This window comes from Xyrauchen texanus, chromosome 34 (genome assembly GCF_025860055.1).
Source record: "Xyrauchen texanus isolate HMW12.3.18 chromosome 34, RBS_HiC_50CHRs, whole genome shotgun sequence".
Lineage (NCBI taxonomy): Eukaryota > Metazoa > Chordata > Actinopteri > Cypriniformes > Catostomidae > Xyrauchen > Xyrauchen texanus.
In genome coordinates this window covers 10,431,543-10,443,344 of record NC_068309.1, presented here as the reverse complement: position 1 = coordinate 10,443,344, position 11,802 = coordinate 10,431,543, and the positions used below count along the sequence as shown (strand labels likewise).

The following is an 11,802-nucleotide window of genomic DNA, read 5'->3' as shown; positions in this document are numbered from 1 at the left end:
TACACATTGAAAACTTTTGCATTGTCAAATACCACTATAAGCAAATTGTGGTTTTCACAATTGTAAATTAACAAACAATATACTTCTTACACACACAGAACTAAGGGCCTCTGAGAGGGGCCACAGATGTGAAACAGTTCTTCAAAGTGATCAAAGTATTTTTGAGTGACAGGGTTTCTAACCAGCATCTTTAGTTGACCTTTCTTTAACAAACGCCTGTAACCAAAAGTATGTAAAAGAGCCAGAGAGAGAGAGAGAGGGAACAGGAAACATTGAAGGGAAGAACAGATTGCTATACGTCGCAAGATAAACCCCCAGGTTTAACGTAAAATTCACAGTCATTTGCAACAAAAGTCAAAATGTAGTTTCTGACGAGGATAGATTACATAACAACATCTGTCTAATCCTCGACCTACAGGCGCATGAGCACATTTTTTGCTAATTAGATTTATTTGCTGCCTTTGTTTCAATTGTTGTCTTTACCCCTGGTATTATACGCTTGATGGGCAGATGTCATAAAAAATTCCCATTCCAAAAGAGTGATTTTTTATGAAGAGGAGGGAAGGAGACAGATGATGCAAACATCAAGGATGACGTTCAATGATCCTTGTATCTTTGAGGGTTAGCGTTAACCACCAGCCACTGGATGTCCTTTACAGAGCTTTAATGATGCTGACACAAAGAGGACATTTGGCATTCTTGTTGTTGTGGTCTGAAGCGAGTGAAAATTGCATTTCTTCTCAGATGTACAGTCATTCATGGTTCTCTGTTCCCTCAAGGTATTTCCATGTGTTGATGTACGTGAGATGATTTTTTTGTATTCCAAATTTGTTGTGTCTCAAAAAACATTGCAAATAGTTGTAAAATAAGAGGTAAACTGACTAAAGATGTACATAAAAAAATGGAGCATTAAACTATTTAACATATTGTATAATAATTTTCTTGCCTTCTTCAAGGGGTAGTTAACCCAAAGAAGAAAATAAACACAGGTTATGGTCCTGTGGGAACCAGGAAGTAATCACGATTACATAAACAATTGTGAGCGTGATTCAAAGGTTGCAATTTCGCTCTAAAATTACATTTATAAACCACTGAAGGTTAGGTGCAGAGTTTGGGTTTGGGGGACAGTTAATAAAATATGCATTCTCTTTCACATTTACAACTAAGAATACAACTTGCTTTTGGCACCCCTCTCTGGACATTTCAATTGGAAACTGGAGCACACGTGCCTGTACATTCAACAACATTTCCGGTTTTGGGCACTGGGGGCAGTGATTCGAATTTTGTTAAGCACAGACTGATTTAAGCAGCGAAACTTATATCCTACTGTTTCCGAATTCGCAGTGTGATCAGTCTGGAAAACTCTACATGCTGGGGTAAGGGAAAATGACATTGAATTTCTCAAGGCCTAACTATTGTGTCTTTCATCATTTTGAGCTTATCAGGACCACATATGCCTCAGAAAATCACTGTTGCCACAATTATTCTCAGTTCAAATATTTGAATCCTTGATTGAGTCAAACTAGTTTGGATCCTATCAAAGATAAGATTCCTACCAGTTAAAACCAAGATATATGCAGATGAAAGGAGGGGAGGAGAGTGCAGGAAAGGAGTGATGCATGACATGATAAAACACCATCAGGTTGAAGTGTAATAGGAGGCCAATGAAGCCTTGATAGCTTCAATTTTATGGTTAAGAGGAATGTGAAAATGTATCCCACTGGCCAACAGATTGGAGCAAACAGCTGTCTCCCATCTCTGATTCCAATCGTCCGTGGAAAAAAAGAGAAAAAACACTAACTTGCCAAGACTGCTGTTGCACTCAAAGATAGAATACTTTGGTGAAAAATAATAGATTTCACAGCAGTAAATGTCACACATTAGCTCTGCAATGGAGGATTAACATCAGGAGAAGTCGCACCTCTTGTCAAAGTAGGTCCTTTTCTTTATCTTTTTGTCTTTGTTTTTCCTCGGTTTAATCTGTCAGACAATAAGATAGATTGCTGAACTTTTAAGATCCATTAAGACACCCTGCAATATGTTATTCTCTTTTGAAAGACCAGTATTGCTGGTGTTAGGAATTCCTTGTCTTGTTTCACTATTGCCATTTGTCTGCCATTTTTGTCACCTTTGCTTTCCTTAGTTTTCACTTTTGTCCCTTGTGTAGCTCCTTAGTCTCTGTGTTAGCCTTCGTGTTCACTTGTCTTTGTTAAAGAACTACACTTCCCAGAATGCTCCTGCCATCTTCACTGCCATTTTGTGTCATTGTTCACACCTGTTTATCATTTGTATTATCACTCCCTGTGTATTTAAGCCCTGCTTTTTGTTCACTCCTTGTTGTTCATTGAATGTTGTTGTTAGCCTGGTATGTGTTCCCTGCCCGTGTTTTCTAGTTTTATGTTTTATTTGTTCCCGTGTTTTGTGTACCCGCCTTGTTTATTTTTCTAACAAAGTTGAACTGCTTTTGGATCCGCATCTCCTCGTCTGCTTCACTGCCTCCATTCATAACAGAACGAACAACCAAACATGGATCCAGCGGTTCGAAAAGCGAGCTGTCAGCTGCTCAGCCTTAGTCAGGGAAATCGTCTGGTGGAGGACCACATCCGCGATTTCCTCGCGATTGCGAGTGCCACCAAATTCCCTGACTCCGACCTGGTGGGGTTTTTCCGGGCGAGCCTGAACAGTGCGCTCAAGGAGCGGTTGCCACAGGCAACGCGTGGCTGGACGCTCCGCGTTCGTGGAGGAGACTCTGCTGGCCTGCGGTTCGCCGTTAACTGTGGGCGCCATCGAGGAGAACTCTGCCAATCCTTCCACAGTAATAACCCTCCACTCACCCGTGGTTCGTCCTTTCACGCCTGCCTTGGTCAGTGAGCCTGCACGGTCCACTTCGTCTGCCCGACGGAGGAGGAGAAGAGGAAAGGCTTCTGCTCCCCAGTCTCCGCCTGCCACGGCCAGCGAGCCAGAGCCCACGCCTGCCACGGCCAGCGAGCCAGAGCCCACGCCTGCCACGGCCAGCGAGCCAGAGCCCACGCCTGCCACGGCCAGCGAGCCAGAGCCCACGCCTGCCACGGCCAGCGAGCCAGAGCCCACGCCTGCCACGGCCAGCGAGCCAGAGCCCTCGTCAGCTACGGTCAGCGAGCCAGAGCCCTCGCCTGCCCTGGTCTGCGAGCCAGAGCCCTCGTCAGCCACGGCCAGCGAGCCGGAGCCCACGCCTGCCACGGCCAGCGAGCCGGAGCCCACGCCTGCCACGGCCAGCGAGCCGGAGCCCTCGTCATCTACGGTCAGCGAGCCAGAGCCCTCGCCTGCCCCGGTCTGCGAGCCATAGCCCTCGTCAGCTACGGTCTGCGAGCCAGAGCCTTCGTCAGCCACGGCCAGCGAGCCAGAGCCCACGCCTGCCACAGCCAGCGAGCCAGAGCCCTCGTCAGCTACGGTCAGCGAGCCAAAGCCCTCGCCTGCCCCGGTCTGCAAGCCAGAGCCTGCCCCGGTCTGCGAGCCAGAGACCTCGTCAGCTACGGTCAGCGAGCCAGAGCCCTCGCTTGCCCCGGTCTGCGAACCAGAGCCTTCGTCAGCCACGGTCAGTGAACCCAAGCCTCAGAGGTCAGTGAGCCAGTGCCTGTCGCCTTGGTCGTCCTTGAGCCAGCGCCTGTAGCCTCGACCGTCCCTGAGCCAGCGCCTGTAGCCTCGACCGTCCCTGAGCCAGCGCCTGTAGCCTCGACCATCCTTGAGCCAGCGCCTGTAGCCTCGACCGTCCCTGAGCCAGCGCCTGTAGCCGTTCCCGGGCCAACTCCAATAGCCAGGACTGACCAAAAGCCAGCGCCAATGGTCATGCCCGTCCTAGAGGACGGAGGAGAAGAGGAAAGGCTTCTGCTCCCCAGTCTCCGCCTGCCACGGCCAGCGAGCCAGAGCCCACGCCTGCCACGGCCAGCGAGCCAGAGCCCACGCCTGCCACGGCCAGCGAGCCAGAGCCCACGCCTGCCACGGCCAGCGAGCCAGAGCCTGCCACGGCTCCACCCTCAGAGCCTCCTGAGCCTCCTACGGCTCCGCCTCCCGAGCCCCCTACGGCTCCGCCTCCCGAGCCTCCTACGGCTCCGCCTCCCGAACCTCCCGAGCCTCCTGCGGCTCCGCCTCCCGAGCCTCCAACGGCTTCGCCTCCAGAGCCTCCTACGGCTCCGCCGCCAGAGCCTTCCAGGTCACCGCCTCTAGGGCCTCCTCCCAGGGGTCCTGACCCTGTCCCTGACCTGTGGCCTCCTCCCAGGCCTTCTGACCCTGTTCCCGTCCTGTGGCCTCCTCCCAGGCCTCCTGACCCAGTCCCTGTCCTGTGGCCTCCTCCCAGGCCTCCTGACCCAGTCCCTGTCCTGTGGCCTCCTCCCAGGCCTCCTGACCCAGTCCCTGTCCTGTGGCCTCCTCCCAGGCCTCCTGACCCAGTCCCTGTCCTGTGGCCTCCTCCCAGGCCTCCTGACCCTGTTCCAGTCCTGTGGCCTCCTCCCAGGCCTCCTGACCCAGTCCCTGTCCTGTGGCCTCCTCCCAGGCCTCCTGACCCTGTCCCTGTCCTGTGGCTTCCTCCCAGGCCTCCTGACCCAGTCCCTGTCCTGTGGCCCCTTCCCAGGTCCCTCAAACCTGTCCTTGCCCGGTGGCCAGCTCCCAGACCACCTGAACCTGTCCTTGCCATCTGTGCCCCCTTGAACTTCCTGCCTGCCATCTGTGCCCCCTTGGACTTCCTGCCTGCCATCTGTGCCCCCTTGGACTTCCTGCCTGCCCTTTGTGCCCCCTTGGACTTCCTGCCTGCCTTCTGTGCCCCCTGGACTGTCTATCTGCCCCTCATTGCCCCCTGGACTGCCTGTCTGCCCGTTGTTGCCCCCTTGGTCTGTCTGCCCACCTCAAGCTCCCCCCCAGTCATGGACATTTTTTGTTTTGTTTTATGTTATTTTGATCGTCTGGAATCCGATCCTTGAGGGGGGGCTATGTTAGGAATTCCTTGTCTTGTTTCACTGTTGCCCTTTGTCTGCCATTTTTGTCACCTTTGCTTTCCTTAGTTTTCACTTTTGTCCCTTGTGTAGCTCCTTAGTCTCTGTGTTAGCCTTGGTGTTCACTTGTCTTTGTTAAAGAACTACACTTCCCAGAATGCTCCTGCCATCTTCACTGCCATTTTGTGTCATTGTTCACACCTGTTTATCATTTGTGTTATCACTCCCTGTGTATTTAAGCCCTGCTTTTTGTTCACTCCTTGTTGTTCGTTGAATGTTGTTGCTAGCCTGGTATGTGTTCCCTGCCCGTGTTTTCTAGTTTTATGTTTTATTTCCCCATTGAGGGTTTTTCCTTTGTTCCCGTGTTTTGTGTACCCGCCTTGTTTATTTTTCTAATAAAGTTGAACTGCTTTTGGATCCGCATCTCCTCGTCTGCTTCGCTGCCTCCATTCATAACAGCTGGTCACAAGCATATGCTGTGTTTTGCATGTTGTTTACAGATTATAAAATTCTAGGGCCATATTGACAAAACCTGTTCATCAACAGTAGGTTGAAAATGTTCTATGCTTATGTTCTATGTGGCTGAAGTTGAAAGTGTTGTTGAATATATGGACAAGTTTGAGCTAAAGTTTCTGAATGAAATGTCCAAAGTGGCGCCAAAAGTGAGTTGTGTTTTTAGATGTCCATTATGACTTACTGTCACCACATGCCCTAATCAAAACTCCAGCACCTAAAACTTACCATCAATTAAGTAAAAAAGTAATTTTGAGTGAAAATGCATCCTCAGAATTTTGCTCACTATTGTTTTTATGAACACAGTTACTTCCTGGTTGCCTCTGTACCAGAACCTGTGTTTCGGAGGTTGCTCATGCAATGTGTTATCAGTAGCGCTAGAAAGAAATGTATTCACTCTGAATTGATAAAAAAATGTCTGATGGGGCAGGGCACTTGTCAGTAATTGGTGTTGATTTTTAAGGGTACATGAGCTCTCGGAAGCAAGGTGTCTATTTTCCACTAGCTTGTCTTCTTAAGAATGTTCAATGTTCTCATCAAGTGTAAACATTCTTACAACCTTAACACTTTATAATAACTGCACGCTATTAATCATTAGTTAAGCATTAGTAAACAGTTAATTCTTCATTTATAAAGCATTATTAAACATTTATAAGCAGTTTATAAATACAGCTATAAATGCTTTATTCTTGATTTATAAGAGTATCTATAATGCATTTAATAATTGAATTTTCATACTTTATTAATGATCAATTTATTATTTATAAATGAAGTATTTCATCATTTACAAACCAGTTATTTAGGTGTTGTCAGTGGTTCATAAGATCACTTATAAAGTGCAAGTAAATGATTAATAAACTATTTAAATGTACATTCATTCATCTTATTTTTCAGACATATAGTGATGGTTACTTTGTGTGGTAATAAATGATTTATTAACATGTATTTATGCTGTAATGCATGGTTAATTCAGGTAGTTATAAAGCATTTAGTAGTGGTCAGTTAACTATTTTTGTGAGCTAATCTAAAGTGAGGACTATTCATGCCTTATAAAGCATTTATAAAGGAGATTTAAAGGCTAAGTTATCTTCTAAATGGAAAAAAAGGAAACAAGCACAATAGTGATTCAGAACATAGAAATATTTATTTCATGATGCAAAAAATAAAACTGTACAACTGTACACTTGACATGAAATGAAAAATAAACTTCTGCAATATAATGAATAAAAAGCAAATAAGAATGAACAACAACAAAATAAGTAAATATAAATAAAAAATTAGCAACAAAATGAATATACATCAACAAAATAAGCAACAAAACTAACAAAAATAAACAACAAATTTAAGAAAATAATCAAAATATTTTTGTGTAGTAAGTAGGTTTTCTTGTTTCGGTTTCATGGCTGAGTGAAAATTCATTTCAAACAGTGAGTCACAAAATAGTGGTTACAGTGACTGAATATGACTACTTGTACTTTCTAGAAATGTCATGAATCAGTCTGCCAAATGCACCATCATAGTGTTTCTTTGCCAGCCATTCATTCCATTCAATCACTGCAAGGTGGTCCGTAAGCAAACTCTCAGTCCGATTTCCCTAAGCCTCCAGATCTGCTCCTTGTAGGATCTCCAGGCCCTCTCAATATGCTGGGTATGGGCACCAGTGTGGGGATCTACATACCACCTGCTGTGGTTGACAGTGTGATGGTTGTACCCTAGTGCAGGGAGTATGCGATAGGCACGCCACTCATCACTTATAATTGATGACCCAGGCTTCACATGATCGCTAATCAAGGGGACTAGATGACTTCGAGATCTTCTCTCCAGAAGGCGTAGAATAGGTTTTCCAGATCTATGGTGCTGATGATGCCTCACACCTAACATCCCGAAGACCCACTTCTTTCTTTTCCACCCACCAGCCATTCTTCCTCTACCATACTAATGGAGAAAAAACACAACAAACACAGACATAAACTGGTACATTATAATAAAAATAACTTTGGTAACTATATTTAACATTTATTTAAAGTCGATATTGTTACAACATACTTTTCTTTTGTGCCGAAAATGGCTTTCGTCGATCACAACAAACTCCCTTCTTCCACCAATCTGCTGGCCTGTACGCCTTCTCATCCTTTCCACTGCTGTGACACAGACATCCCTTATTTTCTTTGCCATTTTACTAAGAGTTGCTGAACTGCCTGCAATACTGTCATCCATCATGTCTATCTGCCGTAACCGGAGACCCTGATAAAACCTTTAAAGGCAAATAGAACAAGTAGCCCAATGTTTATGAACGTCTTAATGTAATATAATTATCTGCATTATTTAAAAAATTGAACATTTTATGGAAATTACAAAGAGAACAGCAACAAAGTGAGTTTATGATGAATATATATATATATATATATATTTATAATAGCCAAAAACTGTTATTACTTGCTTACCTGTACATAAATCCACTTACTGAAGGAGACCTTTGATCCACTGAAAATAGATTTGTACCTGACAGAAATTTGTTTTGCCCTTCCTTGATGTGCTGCTTGTCGACAAATCCTATTGTAAAAAATATATAAAATACTGTTTTTAGAAAGGGTATTAATACAATATCTTTATTATGCATTTTAGTTGCAAATGGTTTTACATTAACTCAATTATATATATATATATATATATATATATATATATATATATATATATATATATATATATGTATATATATTGTTTTAGTTTTTTCATTTTTTTCTTACCAAGCATATTGATCTCCGATGTGTGTCCTTTTCTTCATTTTCATCTCGTGATTACATTTTCTGCATTTCATTTTCGTTTTTAGCAGTTTCCTTTTCTGAAGCAACTTAATCAGTTTTAGGGTGTTCATTATAGAGCTGGGCTCATTAATAAGCTTCTTTAGCCTGGTTAATCTGCTCATTTTTTACATTAAACAATTGCTTTAGTGGCGATTTAATGGTGACAGCTAGTTTATGATCTGAAGGGCGGGATAAATCTCGCTTTCATACGTAAAAATTTGGGACAAACTAAGGAAAACTTGCGCTTTCATACGTCATCAACAGGGGACAAAAGAGTAGCGCACCAGCGTGGGCAGTCACTTATTTCCAGGGGTTTCAGTACAGCGTAAAAATGTGACGTGGTAGTGTAGGCGTTCTCCTAATTCAAAATTTGCATCAACAAAAACATTTACCGATTTCCCTATTTTGTCTTAGATTCTCCATGGCTGTTCCATCAGTTTTCTGTCGCTGTTATGAAAAGCCCGCGGAAAGAAGGCACTATAATGCGCATTTGTTTTATGTCATGGCCACGCCCCTTGTGCGTCGCTGTACTGAAACCCCTGTACTTTAGTGAATGCCCACCAGGCGTGTGTTATTTATGACATGGAGAACTCCGACAAAAGTCGAAAAGTCGTGCGGACCCGGTCCAAAAGGAATGCTAGCGTGGAGATGGATGCACTGGACGAGACGTCCGTCAGTGGCACTACTGGTGAGTAGGTTACTCTTATTACTGGCACAGACTATTGATGATGGCTAGCAAGTCTCTACTGCTTTTACTGTCTATGGTTAGAGGACCTGACACCGGGGACGCACAGGGGGGCGGGAGCGCGGTGTTTTTGTTTTGTTTTGTTTTGTTTGTTTGTTTTTTAAAAATATATAATTTCAAATAATGAACAGGCATTAACATAATATCGTTGTTAAACTCTAAGACAAGCAGTAAATCGTAAACAACATAATAAAATAAAATAAGTAAACAACAGCCCTAATAATAAATAAATAAAATTGAAATGACAATAATATGAAAAGCAAATTATAACTAAATAAATTACACTTCAGCGGAGAGGGATTAATCCATATATATTGCGATTAATTTAGAGCGTTTCAATTAAAGCACTCCTCCTTTTTACTTGTTTTAAGGATTGAAATAAAAATTTAAAATATGTTTTAAATGCCGCAAAACATTACGAAAACAAAACGAAACTTAAACAAATCTATATTTGTGTAGGTAACACTTGGCTAAAATCAACATATTATTACACATAAATTCAATATTTTTGTTGTCCAAAACGTTTAACACTGTGATCGTCAAAGGCAGGTATTATTATTATTATTATTTTGTCTTCAACCACTGTCCCAAAAGGACTTAACAATTGTAAAAAAGATGTTCTTGAGATGCAATACTTTTTGACAGAATGTACATACATTACTATGCAACTTAAACCTTACTCTTAAAAATGTATTACATGGATAAATGTTGTCATTATTTTTTTTAAAATGTACTTCTTTAATTGACTCTCATTGTCTAATGTATAGTGGCGGGCGGGATGAGAGTTTGTTAGACAACAAGAAAGTAAATTTAACATTCTCAGTTCATTCAATAATGCACAGTTACTTTCAATTAGGTGTCTCCACGGCCCCCACTGCACATCTAGCAGACAAAAGAAAATCTCATGAGTTGGAGATGTGTAAGCTGAGAGTAGAGTGGCAAAAAGAGAAGATTGAAGAGCTGACCAAGGAAAGAGACTATCTTAAAGAACAACTGGCATCAGGTAAGCCTTACAACACACAACATTTATTCAAATTATAGTACAGTTGAGTTTTATTATGTGAGTTAAGCTTTGTGTTCCTGTGTACCATGTGATGCAAGATGTGAGCTTTATGTATGTATATGTATCCATTTTAACAGCTCTTAAAAAGGGGACAAAGTTTCCAGCCAGACGAGTCCCTTGTCTTCAAAATCCTCTAGTGACATCTCAGTTGACTCTTCCTCAGACACCATGTCTGACTCCTCCTCTACATCCTCATCAGAGGGGACAAGAAGAAGAAGAGGATGAAAAAGAAGGGGAAAGGGAAAAAGTATGGGAAGAAGTCAAAGAAAATGGAAACAAAAACACGTCAAAGAGGTTAGAATGCTATTCCACTCACTGGGATTTTAGTTTGCCACTGCTTGTCACACTGTGTGTGTACCATAATAATTGCATTGGAGATTCAGAGGAATAACCTGGTAGACCATCTACATCAGCTTCAATTTTTTTTTAGAATGTTTTGTTAAATCTATGTAAAAGAAATATGAGTGTGACTTTGTGAAGTTGTATTTATTGCATTCAATCATAAGTTCAAGCTATATAATAAATCAGATCCTCATTGCAAAATATTAAATCAAATGAAAAATAAATATTTGCACACGACTGCATAATGAACAACTCCGAATTCATAGGTTTTACTTTAACATTGAACTGAACTGATTGTCTGGATGTTACTGAGGTGGTCTGCTGTGTTTCTGTACCAGTTGTAGAATGTTTGTAGAATGTATCATACTGTAGATTGAAACAATATATGAGTCAAAGGTATGTGTGTGTGTGTGTGTGTGTGTGCGTGTGTGTGTGTGTGTGTGTGTGTGTGTGTGTGTGCGTGTGTGTCAAAGTGTGTGTGATAAGAATAAAACCAAATATTAACACTCATTCTATGTTCTCTGAATTACAGCTCAAACACCACAGCAGGTGGTGGCACGATACAAAAAAATTCTTCGACACTTCAGTAGAGGAGGGACAATGTCAGCGGCTTTCAAGCATGTTGGGGTGGACCGGAACACAGTCGTGGTCAATGCTCCAATCGCAGAGCTGTACATCATTGCACCTAGCAAATTTAAAGAACTCCTTAAAAACCCCAGCAGTCAGGTTAAACTTAGTGTGTTTGCCACAGAATGTGCCGCTGCAATTCAAGAGGATCCAGCTATAGAAGATACTATCAAAGCCTTTAAGGCATCTGGGAAGCTGCTGCCCTTAAACAAAAATGAACTGACCTAGGATCTGGGGAAGGTTTCACAGTCAATCAGACTAAAGTTGTTCACGATCTGCATTGCTGTTTTCAAATGTTTTAAAGTTTGTACTGAGGTAGTTACTCTGTGAAATATTTTTATATATTGTTATTGTTGTTTAATTTTAACAACAAGTAGTATTTTTGCACTGGTAAATTGTTTTTTACACTACAGAAATGTATATATATTTTTTATATATGAGACTGCAGTGTCCTAGTTTAATTTTACTGCACTTTATGTTTTGGGAGATGTACAGGAATTTTTTTTCTATAATATTGCAGAGATTTATTTTTCATTTTATGTCAAATGTACAGTTGTACAGTTTTATTTTTTCCGTCGTGAAATAAATATTTCTATGTTCTGAATCACTTTTTTTGTGTTTGTTTCCTTATTGTGTTTGTTTCCTTTTTTTCCATTTAGAAGATAACTTAGCCTTTAAATCTCCTGTATAAATGCTTTATAAGGCATGAATAGTCCTCACTTTAGATTAGCTCACAAAAATAGT

The 11,802-nt window shown here is 42.3% G+C and overlaps 1 protein-coding gene across 1 annotated transcript; it reads left to right on the top strand.

The window, feature by feature from the left end:
- The first annotated feature begins 10,207 nt into the window (after window positions 1-10,207).
- Window positions 10,208-11,574, top strand: LOC127627482 (coiled-coil domain-containing protein 106-like). Its single transcript, XM_052103876.1, has 2 exons — window positions 10,208-10,383; window positions 10,964-11,574. Exons 1-2 carry the CDS (start codon window positions 10,311-10,313, stop codon window positions 11,284-11,286), a joined length of 396 nt encoding a protein of 131 aa, XP_051959836.1. The 5' UTR covers window positions 10,208-10,310; the 3' UTR covers window positions 11,287-11,574.
- The last annotated feature ends 228 nt before the right edge of the window (window positions 11,575-11,802 follow it).